Source organism: Aspergillus terreus, genomic scaffold (assembly GCF_000149615.1).
Source record: "Aspergillus terreus NIH2624 scaffold_6 genomic scaffold, whole genome shotgun sequence".
Taxonomy (NCBI): Eukaryota; Fungi; Ascomycota; class Eurotiomycetes; order Eurotiales; family Aspergillaceae; genus Aspergillus; species Aspergillus terreus.
Genome location: NT_165929.1, coordinates 1,378,888 through 1,393,117, shown reverse-complemented (window position 1 = coordinate 1,393,117; position 14,230 = coordinate 1,378,888). Strand labels below are relative to the sequence as shown.

The window sequence follows — 14,230 nt, the reverse complement described above, 5'->3', positions numbered from 1 at the left end:
ATCCAATCTCCTTCGTCACGTCCATATTCTTCAATTCTACCCACATATACTCTCCATTGACATTCGACAAGCCATCACCGTACTGCAAAACGCCATAGCCAGATGGCCCACCACGGCGTGATCCGTCACCCGCGGTTTGGCCGCCTGGGGAGGAGGAACCGGCCAGTACACACTCACAGCGGTATCGGGGCACATCAACCTTCCCTCGAAGGGCGGTCAAGTGGCTCCAACGATCAAATCAACCGCGACTTTCGGGACACTCGGTTTGCGCAGAGCGATCGGGGCCAATGGCTGGGAAAACGCCAGACCCCTACACCGGAGGATCAGACAACGACGCAGGCAACTGTAGTTCCTGATATGGGGGGTGCTGCCCAAACGACTCTGGCGAACCCGACCACCGCCATCCCGGCAGCAACGTCGGAGGCCACTACACCGTCGGAGAGCAGCACGGCAAACTCGGACAGCTCTACCGGGGCTAGCACCACTTCGCCCGCCGCAACTACTTCCACCGCAGTTCCTTCGTCGACAAAGACCCCGGTGGACACGACTAGCAGTGACTTGACTTCGACAACGGTCACCTCCGAATCCTCGACTTCCTCTGTGTCAGCACCCACTACCACGCCTGTCTCCTCATCGACAGACACCCTCACTTCAAGCAAACCGCTACCTACCTCGGAGACCACTCAGTCCAGCGCTATCCCCCCCACCACCACCACTCCCGCCTCAACAACCCTCAGCTCGACTGAGACGTCCACGTCGGACTCTAGCACTACCACCACAACGTCCCTATCAACGACAGAGACCCCGTCCATAACCTCGACAACAACGACTGACATTACTTCAACAACCACTACTTATTTTGGTGGAGGCGGCTGGAACGGGGCCGGAGGCGGCGGGTCGTGGACAGGTACGGCTACGGGCACGGCCACTACAGGGATGGACCAAACCCCCTACGCGACCACCACTGCCGCTGCAGGCTCCGGCAGCTCCCTTGACAGCGAAACCAAAGGAAAGATTGCCGGGGGTGTGGTTGGAGGGGTAGCTGGCATTGTCATGTTGATCGTCCTGGCGCTTCTCTTGTTCAAACGGCGAAAAGCTGCGTTTCAGCAGCCACGCGGCCTCCCGTCCAACGAAGGAACGGGCGCCGCAGCGGGCCATGAGTCCGCCCCACGGTCTGCCGAGATGGCCTCCCGACGATCCAGCAACGACCCGCTCTTCACGGCCTCATATTTCGCGCCTGCGTTTGTGAAGCGTTGGCGACAATCGAACCATACGACACGCACGGATAGCACCCTCTCATCCAGCAGCGAGCGTGGGTTCCAGAAGATCGCTGGACGGAAAATCCCCTCTGTTTTGCAGTCCGGCGGAGATGGATATGGCGGTGCTCCTTTCGGCGAAACGTCCCCGACGGTCTCGGAGCCCAGCAGCATTTTCCCCTCATCGCCGCCTGTTCAACCTCGGACGTCGCTGTCCCAACCACCGCCCACCCATCCGTACGGCATACCGCTGGATGCCAGCTACACCCGGGAGGCGGAGGAGTCGGTGATCTTCCGCCCATCGCCTGCTCGAACGCCCATCGCAGGGTCGTCGAATGTGAGTCTCTCAAATGAGCCCAACGTCTCGCATGTGATCCCGCAGCCGTCGAGCGCCCTCCCTCCGAGTATCCCGCCCCGACCGGATCTGCTGGGCCGCAGCCACCCGAGCTTTGACGGGAGTCGGGGCAGCCGGTTTACCGAAAGCATCTGAAGTAATATTCTTCTTCGACTACAAACTTTACCAACCTAATACTTGCCTCCGGTGCAACTCCCTGGTATATATGTCACGAGGTTGCTCTGTACATAGATGCCTCTGTGGATAGGGTTTGCGCAGGAGGGTTGTGAGGCCTTCTGTGTGACTGTTGATTGTGTAATTAGTGATGCTTATGGATACCCCGATTATGCATTTGATTGCGTCTGCCAGGAAGTTAACTAGATACTCCGTAGCGGTTGCTTTGAAATGCCCGAAAAGGGTAATTGTGTAGATCGTTATTTATAGTTAAGCTCCGCCAATTACGGCGCGCCGATTGCACATGTCACGGTGCCGTCTCCCCGCATTCTGATACTACCTCGTCTCCTCCATATCTTCATATCTTCACCTCACCTCCTCCCTTTCCCTCCCTCCCTTTCCCTCTACCGCACCACCACCATGACCGGCTCCCACCAGCCACAACCTCTCCGCTTTCTCGTCATCGGCGCGGGCTCCCGCGGCGTCGCCTACGGCCGCGCCGTGACCAGTGCCACGCCAGGAACCATCCATGCCGTCGCGGAGCCTCACGCCTTCAAGCGCACCGAATTCGGCCGCAACTTCATCTGGGGCACGGGCGAGCCACAGAACGGCCAGTCTTTCAGCGACTGGCGCGAATGGCTCGAGTGGGAGCAGCGTCGGCGCAACGACCCGCACAGCACCGCCGTCGGCGTCACGGGCGTCTTCATCTGCACGCTGGACGAAACGCACGCCGAGATCCTCCACGCCATCGCGCCTCTTAATCTACACATCCTCTGCGAAAAGCCCCTGACGCTCTCCCTCGCCGACTGCCTATCCGTCTACCGCGCGCTGCAGCCCACCGACCGCATCTTCAGCATCGGCCACGTCCTCCGCTACAGCCCGCACAACATCCTCCTGCGGCGGCTCCTCCACACAGACCCGGGTGGTCGGCGACATCGTCTCGCTGGAACACTGCGAACCCGTCGGCCTGGTGGCATTTCTCGCACAGCTACGTGCGCGGCAACTGGCGCCGCCAGACGCCAGCCGGCGACGGCTCCCTACTGACCAAGTCCTGCCACGACATCGACTTCATCATGTGGCTGCTATCGTCCCCCGAGGCCGGCCCCGACGGCGCGCCCGCCCCCGCCACCGCATCCCCCCACCATCCACGCACCATCTCGTCCACGGGCGCGCTGACGCAGTTCCGCCGCGCGCGCAAGCCGCCGCACGCCGGCGCCGCCACCAACTGCGTCTCGTGTCCCGCCGAGCGGGACTGCATTTACTCGGCAGTCAAGATCTACCGCGACATGCACCTGGCGCGCGGAGAGGTCGACTGGCCGGTCAACATCGTCTGCCCGGATATCGAGGACGTCGTGCGCACGTCGTCGCCCGCCGCCGCCGAGGCGCATCTCCTCCGCCGGCTCGAGGAGGACTACACCCCCGGCACACCAGACGCAGCGGTTGCGGCGCGGCCCTGGTACGGGCGGTGCGTGTACGAGGCGGACAACGACGTGTGCGACGACCAGGTGGTGACGATCGCGTGGGACGACGAGAGTGCGGATGGCGGGAGACCCGCCAAGACGGCGGTGTTCCATATGATCGCGCCGACGGAGAAGCAGTGCGAGCGGCGCGGGCGCGTGTACGGCACGCGCGGCGAGCTGACCTACGATTCGCGCACGATCACCATCTACTCGTTCGAGACACGCGAGACGCGCACGATCGAGGTGCCGCGCCAGCCACCCGAGGAGGAGAAGAGCCACGGCGGCGGGGATTATGGGCTGGCGCGCAGCTTTGTGCGGGCGGTCGAGGCGGTGGAGGCGGAGGGTTGGGCAGTGGACGAGGCGCAGAGACGGTTTGTTGGGTGCACGTTGGAGGAGGCGGTGCGCAGTCACGCCGTGGTGTTTGCGGCCGAGGAGGCGAGAAGAGAGGAGAAGGTGGTGCGGTGGAAGGAGTGGTGGGGGGGTTATATGGATGATATGGCCTGAATAATATGATGATGATTATGATTGCATGACGGCGTGGTGCATGGATATATGGCAGTCTGCTCTATTCATGGTGTCAATTGATACACAGTACCCAGTAGGTACATCTAGTACTACAATATCATAGTAGAAACTGCAATGCATAGGTTTCCTTCAAGTGAACAGCACAACTACACCTACTGACAACAACAACAATAACAATAACAACAACAGCGCAGCAATCCTACCTGAAGATCTCCAGTCTCCAGACCCCAGTGAGCCCAGGAATGCCCCCGTCCAATGCGGAACAGATCTCCGTCCTACCCAAGGCATCCATACAACCTTACTATCTCGGCACTGCTCCCACAGGCGATCCAGGGCTGACAACAAGCATCCCCCTTTGCCCCAGCCAATCCCATCGTCTCTGCAGGTATAGATGCACCCTGCATTCCGGGACACATTCTGACCCTACCCTGCAGGCCGCAAGGGTGATGCCGTCAAACACTACCGGGCTATCAAAACAGACAACTACTTCGCGGCAAGATATGCATACCTCTTTAGCGAGCGGAAAGGCTATTACTAAGGGCTGTCGCGATATACAACTATAAAGACCTCAGGTCTTCCATCAAGCATTCATTCATTAATCCAACATCATTAGTTAGTGAGCCTGTCATTCTGTTTTGAAAATGCGCACCGCACTCGCCATCCTAAGCAGCACCCTCTCCGCGGCCCTGGCACTCGCCAACCCGCTCGCCGCGCGCCACGGAGCCCCGATCTGCCCCTCCGGTACCGCCTACAGCAGCATGCAGTGCTGCGCCGTCAACGTCGCCGACGTTGTGTCGCTGGACTGCCAGCCGCCGGGGCCGCTGCCCAGCAGCGCGGCGGAGTTCAAGGAGATTTGCGCTAAGATTGGGGATAAGCCGCAGTGTTGTACCCTTGCTCTGGTGAGTGTCTTCTTTCTGTGCTACAGCTATATTGTGGAGTGGATGGTGGCCTTACTGATGGTTTGTGTGTGGGACAGGCGGGCCAGGCGATTGCGTGCCAGAATCCTGCGGGCATGGATGAAGATAGTGGGAGCAGCGAGAGTGAGAGTGACAGTGGAAGTGGAGGGGGAGGTGGTGATGCTTAAGCGGTGCTCTTGAGTGTGTACCGTGCATGGCTGAGGTCGGTTTATCTTCTTTCCATTCGAGACCCGCAGAGTCTGCTTTAGTGACCGGTCACGGCCTGGCTGTTGGGGTTGATGGTTGATGTTTAATGTTTAATTCATGGAGATGTTTCTTTGTACATAGCCTGAAGGGCAGTCAGACTATCCCACATCTATGGTCGCGTGCCTCGTAGGTATAAGCATGGTCTGCAGCAACAGGCTCAAGCCACATTCCTCCTGCAGGGACACTGCAAGCGCATTCTGCAGCAGTCGATCATTCCGTCTGTCAGTTTCTGTCATTCCTACAAACGGTAGTGACATTCCTCATCACTTGCTACCAGCCTCTCTACTCCTGGACTACCTATCTCAGACTCGCAAGGCTGGGAGTCGTCGTGCAGAACTACATACTAGATGAGTGAAGATGATTCAAGACTTAGATAGCAAGCAAGGGCACATACTCGGCCATGGAATTGTAGATCGCACCAACTGAACATCTATTCGGCATGTATTCACTTGCCCTCATCTATGTTATGCTGTGCAATGGCCTCATCTCTAAGAGTCTCAGGTAACTGTACCTACGCCTGATCCTTCATCTTCCCCGTCCGGTAGCTGCGCCAGGTCTTGAATCCAAGCTGCTCGTACCATCCCTCCAGGGCCACCCAGTCCACAAACACCCCTTCCACCCCCCTCCCTTTCATATGTTCAATCGCATGGCACAACAGCGCCAGGCCGATTCCGCCTTTGCGGCGGTCCTTGTCCACCCCCACGCACCCGATCAAGCCGGTATTCGGCCCGCAGAGCGGAGGGAACGCCCAGTTCTTCTGCAGAATCGGAGACGACGGGCCCAACATGAGCGTCCATCCCACCTGGTGGCCCTCTGGATCAAATGCCACCATCACGCTGGACGGATACTGTGCGGGATCCAGCACCCGGTACATCTGGACCCAGTCCTATACCCTGTTAGCGCACCCAAGAAAAGAGGTGAAAGACCTACCTGGTTGTCGGAAAAGTTCCTCAATTGCCCATCCAAGCAGCATTCATACTCACCCCCGGATGGATCAATAGCTAAGGGCCGGAACGTGTATCCCGCCTCTCGGGCTCGCGTGACATATTTTTCTGGAGCTTGGAATCCCCGAATGTCCTGGTACAGGTCTACCGATCGAGAAGTGGGAGGGTCCAGTTGGAAGCCCCGATGGACGAAAAATTCTTGCACGCTGGATGGCAGGTCTGTCGGGATTCCCGGCCAGAAGCGAGGGAATGAGCTGCCGAGCTCGAGCCGGTGCGACCTGCAGCTTTGCCGAAGCCATTCACGGACTTTCGCAATCAGCGCCGTGCCAACCCCTTGTCCTTGGTACTTGGGGTGGACGGCCAATGCCGCCAGTTGAGCGCACGTCATTGGCCCTTTCGTCTTGGTTTGCACAAGACAGAATCCGATCACTGTAGGAGCGGGAGAAGCAGTTCGAGCTACGAAGTGAAATCCCGGGAGCAGCACCTTGCGCAGAATATCCGCGCTCAGCGGATAAGTGGGGAGGGAGTCATTCCAAACACCCACCAGACCGGAAAAGTCAGTCGCCGCATAATATGGCTCGACAGTGAAGTGTGATGGAATGGGCTTGTTTGGTCCAACAGGCAATGCCCCCTTTGCGGAGTCAGGGTCGAACAATGCAGCGGCCGCAGCGGTAAATGCTTCGAGCGTAGGTTCGTACGTAGCGATGTACGTCTCAATGATGGGGTCGTCTAAGAAGTCGTACGGATTGCAGGCTGCGATAGCGACCAGCTTCCGCGCGCGGTGAGGCAATGCGAGGCCTAGTGCCTTCTGGAACTGGGATTCCCTGGCGTTGATTGAAGTAAAAATGACGACATCGGCCGCATCAACGAGAGCCCACTGTTCAGCAGACAGTCCGGCGGTCCCGTAGCGGATTTCTGTGACATTCTTGTTCCATGCCTGCAAGACCTGAAGATAAAGGGAGGCATTGTACTCCCCCTTTCTTCCTAGGCCTTCTCCGTCAACCGCACCACCAGCCGGGGTCTTTTCTCCAGGAAACAGGAACACAATCGTAGAATCCTTCGCCAGCGGAAGAGTCTGCGGTTTGTCACGGACGACAGTTATCGAGCGAGAATAGGCCTCTCGAGCTAACGACACCCCTTTTTCGTTGAGGAGCTTCATACTGTCAAGGCTCGGGGGTTGACATGCTGTATTCCAGCTAAGGAAGCGGCTTTTCAGTGAGGCCACTCGCCGATAGGCTTCATCCAGACGAGCTTGCGGGATTTGGCCAGATTCAATAGCCTGGCAAATCTGGTCAATGGCACCGACCTGAACGGAATAAGTATGGCAGATCATGATACTGTCACATCCAGCACCTAGCGCGAGGACTGCGCCGTTCTCGCTGCCATACGTCGCACGAATACCGTCCATTTCCAGACAATCCGTAATGATCATCCCGTCATACTGCATATCCTTTCGGAGGATATTGAGGGCATCGGCAGACAGCGTAGCGGGGAGCTTTCCGTCTCCGATGTTAGGGAGGGAAATATGCGCGGTCATCACGGCTTCAACACCTTCAGCTGCTGCTCGACGGAAAGGTCTCAATTCACACTGATCTAGCTGCTCCCTGGTCTTTGAGATGACAGGAAGCCCGTAGTGAGAGTCCACTGCTGTGTCGCCATGACCAGGGAAATGCTTGACGCTGGGGACCACCTTTTTCTCCCGAAGACCTCGCGCACTGGCACTTGCGAACCGCCCGACAAGGCTGGGGTCGTCTCCGAAGCTTCGGACCCCAATGACGGGGTTTAGCGGCTCTGAATTGATATCACACACTGGAGCGTAGTTCATGTTGATTCCGAAGACATTCAATGTCTCGCCGGTGAGCGCACCTACTTGATAGGCGAGCTCGGGATCATAGGTGGCCCCCAAAGCCATAGATCCCGGCATCTGCGCCGAAATTGGAGGACATATACGCGTGACCAGTCCGTTCTCCTGGTCAATGCCAATGAAAAGGGGGTGTTCATGGCCCGCTTGCTTGGCCTCTTCTTGGAGAGCGAGAGTCAGGGACTATATAGATTATCAGCATGCAGTCACAACCGACAGTTGGAATTAGGCCGCACCTGTAGCTGGGCTGCATCACGGATGTTGCGTTTGAAAAGAACGATTCCCCCGAGACCGTACTCACGGATGAGTGTTTTGATTTCGGGGCTTGGGGTCAGGCCGTGAAAGCCGACCGCGAAGAGCTCGCAGATGTTAGTTGTGGGACAAACTGGAATGCATTGTGGTGGCATACCTGGCCGACTTTCTTGCGAAGATCCATTGACGACATATTCAGTGGCAGGAAGGACAATGGATATACATCGGAGGTCTCCGCGGGGTTGTTGGAGAAGACGAGGTTGCACTTTGATAGACCCACGTGATGACCAATCGGCGATCGATGTACACCGGAGTCTGATGCGATGTGCGCGGAGTTCGGTGGAGATGTTATTGTAGTACGGGACTCAAATATGAGGAGCAAGATAGGAAGATGGAGGGGAGAAGAAGATATGGAGAAGAGGGGAAGTCGATAGTCGATAATCGCGGATGACAAACCCGTTGCCGGTTTGGGAAGAACGTGACGTGCCCTAATTGACCCCCAGAATCCAACAATCCATCGCAACTATACAAGCCTACATCTCGTATCATCCTATACACAACGCGATATCAGTGAAAGTCGTCTGTGCGGGCACTGCGGGGTTACATTGCTGGTGTCACCCTCCCCTCACCCTCGCTATCAGCGTACATCCCTAGCGCGGCGCCACGAGATCCCCTGGCGAAGTCTATATTCTCTTATTTATGCACTACCGAGGCTCCTGTCTCCAACCATCTCCCCTTTTACTCCATCTATACAATAGCTACAAGCACCATGTCGGATCCAATCCAAGGATCCAGGCAGGAAATCGCCCCTGATGGCAACCCCAGGACGGACGAGCACATTCCAGAGCCCAGCACCAAAACAACACACTCCAAAGCGCCCGAGACAGTCACCTCCGATGAGATCGACCACCTCTTCCGATCGGAGGCGACCTTTGAACAGCCAACGACCACTCGAAAGGAGCTCTGGTCCTACTACCTCTACTACAACGGTAATCCACGCCGAACCTCCTCGACAATCCCAACTAATTACAATCCATCCAGGCGACAACGGCGTCGGACCAGGCTCATACACGCAAGCCCTGTAACCCGCCCGCCCCACGCAACTCGCACCCTACACTAACGCAGCACGCAGGTTCCAATGGGCGCTCAACGGCGCCGGCTGGCAGCCAGGCACAAACCCGCGCAAGCCATGCAGCGACTCGTCTCCTTGCGTCGTGCCGTGGGCCGGCGGCACGCGGAGCGTCTCGTCCGTGGTGCTTATCGCGAACGGGCTGTGCTTCACGTTCATGACGGTCATTTTTGTCTGGCTCGGTAGCGCGGCTGACTATGGTTCGTTTGGCCGCTGGCTGCTCCTGGCCCTCACTGTCGTTTGCTGGGCTCTGCAGTACGGCATGATGGCCATCCGACATCCCAGCCAGTGGCCCGCAGCTATGGGCATGTATGTGGTTGCGTATATCGCGTACGGTGCGACGCTGGTCTTCTACGCGGCTGTCTTTCCCCGGCTGGCGCGATATATGCCGCATGTGCGTAAGGCGCGCGAAGAGGATCTCAGGGAGGGGAAGATTACTCAGGAGGAGTATGACATGATTGAGTCGCTGGAGCGGAATCATATCAGGTGAGTATGAATGCTACAGCCTCGATGGAATAAGCTGCTCATCATGCAATAGCAACGTCTCCACCGCGCATAGCAACATCGGATACCTCCTGACCCTCGTACTCAACCTCAGTGTCTTGCTGCCACTGCAGGGCAACAACTACGCAAACAACCTCGCCCTCTGTCTTACAAACTCATGTAAGTCCTGACCCATCGACCCCAGCATCATCTGACCACGATAGACTGGGTTGTTCTCGGCATCTGGTGGTTCATCTTCCAGCAGAAACGGCCCGGACCAGACGTCCCGAAAGGATCCAACTACGCCACCATCGGTTTCAAGCAGATCTGGATGGCGCTCCGCGAAGTCCGCGCCCTACCACAGACCTTCCTGTACTTCCTGGCCTACTTCTTGCTGGCGGATGGCCTAAACACAACAGGTATGCCCACATCCAATTCCCAGACAGAAGCTAACAGCGTCCAGGATCGCTGGTGGGCATTATCCAGAACGATAACATCTCCTTTTCCTTTCTCAACCTGACATACCTCAACATCGTCCAAGCAGCGTGCTCGATCGCCTCGACGTTCGGGTTCTGGTACATCCAGAACTACTTCAAGATCCGCACGAAGCGCATGTTCCTCGTGACCAATTTCTTCAGCGTCTTTATTCCGTTCTGGGGCATGCTGGGTCTGTGGACTAAGCGTGTTGGCTACCACAATCGAGTGCGCCCCTTCCAAATCCTTCCAACGGATGTTACTGGCCTGCTGACAGGTTCTAGTGGGAGTTTTATTTCTACAATATCATCTTTGGGCTCTTCCAAGCGCCCTACTACGCCGTACGTGACAATTCTCCTGCAGGTGACACAGACTTACCAATGACCGTCATAGTACGCCCAAACCATGATCAGCGAGCTCATGCCCCAGGGCTACGATAACATGTTCTTTGCTCTCTTTGGCATCACCAATCGCGCCGTAAGTACATACAACCACTTCCACCCGAAGGTATGCTTCTACTTACAAACCCATCTAGTCCTCGATTATCGGCCCAAACGTCGTCCAAGCAATCGTCAACAGCACCCAGAACAACTGGATGGGATTCCCGTTCCTTTTTGCTATTTGTGCAGCTGCAATGATCGCCATCGGCTTTGTCGATATTGAAAAGGGTCGCGAGGATAGTCGCAAGTTTGTACAGGATCGCAGGATCGCCCAGGTGTCCGCTGAGTGTAGACGGGAGGCGCATGAGAATGGCAGCGCGACGTCGGTTACTCCTGTTGGCGTTGCTTCATAGATGAATTGACAATATGGAGGTGCTTTGTGTGCTAATTTAATATCAGGTAGCTTGTCTGTAATTCACCAATGACGAGGTTGCTATTTGCCTGGTTAGTTAGCGATGCCAGACTCAGGGGGGAGGGGTTCCGAGATGGCATCTCGGAACCCGTCGCTGCCCACTCCAAGTCCTATCGCGCTACCCTCCTAATAGGAAAACCTCGTATGATGTCAGATATCCATTATCTAGGACTCGAATAACTAGCATGCAATCAGTTACAGAACGACCAGCATCTAGCCCAATCATCATTATCATATCCTCCGCATTACAAAGCCCGTACATTCATATTCATCATCGCGAGACGTCGCCTTCCCCTACATCGCGCTCCAATCAAGCCGTATTGCCAAGATGGTCGAACTTGTACAGCGGCTCCAGCGTCACATTGCGGCGGAAGATGTACCGGTTGACCCAGTAGGGAAGCGCCTTCTTCAGCTGGTAGCTCATGTGCATGCGAGTCGGCACGGCAAAGATGTAGTCGAGTTCTTCGAGGGTGCGTTGCTTCGTCTCGGGGACCCAGAAGAAGATCATGACCAAGGCAGTGACGTTGAGACCACTAGGATCATGTTAGATGGGGAGCGCCTTGAGAATGGGCCAAGACTTACGCATAGAATCCGAAAGCTCCTGTCGGCGTCATGGCGTCCAGCATGCGTGGGAAGGTGATGGAAAGGACGGCGGCCCAGCCGAGACAAGTGGCCACAGCCCAAGACATTCCAACCTCTGAACGCGGTCAGCATGGATATAGGCAGCAGGGGGTGGGGATGCGAGTACGTACCACGATGAGAAAGCGGAAAGACCTCGGCCGAGTAGGTGAACGGCACGGGACCTTCTCCTGGCGAGTAGAACGCGGCGAACAGGAAGACGAACAGAGCGATACAGGCCAAGTGGGCTCTGTTCTCTTCGGGGATGTAGAAACAGAAGCCGGCCGCCAGCAGCGTCCAGGCCATCTGGGGGAAAGTGAAGAGAAGCAGGGCGCGACGTCCGTATGTATCGATGGTGAAGACGGCGGGGAAGGCGAACAGGAAATTCACTAGACCGAAGCCGAACGAGGCCCAAAGAGCTCCGGTATAACCAGCGCCGGCTTTCTCAAAAATGGTAGACGAGTAGAAGGCGACGATGTTGATACCACACATCTGCTGGGCCAGCATGACGGTGAAGGAGGCCAGGGTGGCCCGACGCAGGCGGGGGATCGTGAACAGCTCAATGAAACGGGTGACATAGTTGCCTTCGCCAGCAATTTCTTGCTCCACCTTGACCTGCGCGTAGATGTAATAGAGATCCCGAGCCGCCTGAAGCTCGGTGTTCCGAAGCCGACGAAGAGATTCGAATGCTTTCTTGAACTGGCCCTTTTTGATGTACCAACGAGGGGACTCCGGGCAGATATACACACCGAAAATCAACGGCAGGGCAGGAATGAAGGCGGATCCGATTTGCAGTCTCCAGGCAATATCGCCCGTGTCTTTGACGACCAGGTTCGCGCAGGTTCCGAGGAAAATGCCGAATGCGGTCCACAGTTGCCAGGACATGACCAGACCACCACGAATGACGGCCGGCGTATTCTCCGCACAGTAGATGGGGATAGTCGAGCCTTTCAAGCCCATTCCCAATCCAAGCAGAAGCCGGGTCACGAACATCTGGGGCCAGGTTTGGCAGAAGGCACCACCAAGAGGAGCGGCGAAGCAGAAGATGGCCGAGCCGAAGATGGCACCACGGCGGCCGAAGAAGTCATTCACGGGGTCCGAGAGCCAGCAGCCCAGACAGGCGCTAGCGATATAGGGGCCGCTATGTTGGATGAGCTATGTGTCTAGTAAAAGGAAAGAGGTTGGTGGTACGTACGCGTTCACGACACCCACGATCCACTGGTTCCTCGCAGCGTTTGGGCCCTCTTGGGGAATACCCATCTGTGCGGGGAAAGAGAGGTTGGCAGCTAAGCCCTAGGTTAGAATTTGTCACACACGCTCTGCTTTGTTGATATTCATACCGTTACTTCCGGTTTGATCCCATCCCCTGTTGTGGCGTTAGATGGCATGTTCCCATAGAGCGTTCGATTTGTAGGAAAGAACGTACTGGACGGCGGCACCAATGGAACAGAGAATGATGGTGAAGTACAGGGACCACGGCTGACGCCACTTGTGGACGACCTCGTTTTCAATCGCAGTGATGTCCTCTTCGGTCATGCCTGGGACCGACCTGTAATTCTCCGGGTCCCGCGAGATCAGAACACCCTTTCTCAAAAGAGGAAGAGACTCCTCCAGACCATGCTCGTTGGCAAACTCCTCGACATCACGAAGGACCTGGTCTGGGGTCAAGTCTGCCAGGGGGTTCTTGATCCTAGTAGGGTTAGCGGTGGGGTGAGGAAGGGTCCAGATTGTTCACAGAAGACATACTTGGCTGACAGGTTTTTGTTCAGGTTGATATGCTCAGCCTGGGCCTTCTCGGCAGACTCCCCGTCGCTTGCACTAGAGCGTGTTAACGAATGTGTATCGAGCACACAGAGACTGGGGTACAAACTGCTTCACGACTTCCACATTAGTTTCCTCCACCTGGGAAACAGGCGCGTCATCTAGGTCTTTCTTCCCCAAGGTATCCGCCATGGTGACAGCTGCACTGGACTGAAGGATAGGGACTTGTAAGGATGTAGAGGCCCGACGAGGGTGTAAGGATAGGAGATGCGGAGTAAAAGAGAGATAAAAAGAAAGGAAGGTGCGGGGTGCAGACCGGGATTAAATGGAAGAGAGAGAGAGAGAGCGAGAGAGGGAGAGGGACAGAGCGAGAGAGCGAAAGAGGAAATAGGGCTGAAGAGCAACAGGTGACTGCGCCTCGTCGATATTCACTCATTAAAAGTAATAAAGAAAAAGAAAATCCTTTCCGTCCCGTGCCCAGTTTAATATTATTACTCTAATTGTTATTATTTAGCCAAGTTTCGAGCGAATTTCACAGATCTCCCAGCTCTGATTGGGTTCCACTTCTCAGTAGGATGCAAGCGTCTCGGGCTGCGTTTCACGCATCTACCTACTAGAAAGCCATTCCCGTGGCCCGATCTCTCTACAAAGTACGCGCGAGAGGAGGTCTTACCCTGGTACGAGGGGTAAGGATGACGCTTTGAAGCATGCTGCTGACGAGGACGGCAGTCAGCATGTGTAGGAGGGTCGTACCCGATACTACCAGATGAGTCTGAGACGAGTCCATGGTGTCAACCACGCGAGTCTGGGGCTCGTCTGAAGCTGGTCTGGGGGCTGGATTGTGGAGTCTCCAGGTCATCGGACGAGGACGGCGTCGCCGGTCCAGAAAACTTTATCCGGATGAGGTTCTTTGAGCGAGCTAAAAACCAAGCCCCCACCATGTG

The 14,230-nt window shown here is 56.3% G+C and overlaps 5 protein-coding genes across 5 annotated transcripts; 3 read left to right on the top strand and 2 right to left on the bottom strand.

Moving 5' to 3' along the window:
- Nucleotides 1-102: 102 nt before the first annotated feature.
- ATEG_04731 (Gfo/Idh/MocA family protein) lies at nt 103-3,728 on the top strand (the record flags this gene model as incomplete). The annotated part of the gene is made up of 3 exons (XM_001213909.1): nt 103-1,593; nt 2,035-2,628; nt 2,781-3,728. The coding sequence occupies 3 exons, from the start codon at nt 103-105 to the stop codon at nt 3,726-3,728; spliced, it is 3,033 nt and encodes a 1,010-aa protein (XP_001213909.1).
- A 662-nt stretch (nt 3,729-4,390) lies between these two features.
- ATEG_04730 (uncharacterized protein) lies at nt 4,391-4,833 on the top strand (the record flags this gene model as incomplete). Its single annotated transcript, XM_001213908.1, has 2 exons — nt 4,391-4,648; nt 4,726-4,833. 2 exons carry the CDS (start codon nt 4,391-4,393, stop codon nt 4,831-4,833), a joined length of 366 nt encoding a protein of 121 aa, XP_001213908.1.
- Nucleotides 4,834-5,423: 590 nt separating this feature from the next.
- On the bottom strand, nt 5,424-8,162 carry ATEG_04729 (putative beta-N-acetylglucosaminidase; the record flags this gene model as incomplete). The annotated part of the gene is made up of 3 exons (XM_001213907.1): nt 5,424-5,798; nt 5,843-7,900; nt 8,127-8,162. The coding sequence occupies 3 exons, from the start codon at nt 8,160-8,162 to the stop codon at nt 5,424-5,426; spliced, it is 2,469 nt and encodes an 822-aa protein (XP_001213907.1).
- Nucleotides 8,163-8,738: 576 nt separating this feature from the next.
- On the top strand, nt 8,739-10,848 carry ATEG_04728 (uncharacterized protein; the record flags this gene model as incomplete). Its single annotated transcript, XM_001213906.1, has 8 exons — nt 8,739-8,958; nt 9,095-9,584; nt 9,637-9,761; nt 9,806-10,000; nt 10,045-10,283; nt 10,340-10,447; nt 10,485-10,562; nt 10,642-10,848. 8 exons carry the CDS (start codon nt 8,739-8,741, stop codon nt 10,846-10,848), a joined length of 1,662 nt encoding a protein of 553 aa, XP_001213906.1.
- Nucleotides 10,849-11,217: 369 nt separating this feature from the next.
- On the bottom strand, nt 11,218-13,478 carry ATEG_04727 (uncharacterized protein; the record flags this gene model as incomplete). The annotated part of the gene is made up of 8 exons (XM_001213905.1): nt 11,218-11,440; nt 11,490-11,604; nt 11,660-12,666; nt 12,721-12,811; nt 12,842-12,891; nt 12,952-13,215; nt 13,272-13,343; nt 13,378-13,478. 8 exons carry the CDS (start codon nt 13,476-13,478, stop codon nt 11,218-11,220), a joined length of 1,923 nt encoding a protein of 640 aa, XP_001213905.1.
- Nucleotides 13,479-14,230: the final 752 nt, after the last annotated feature.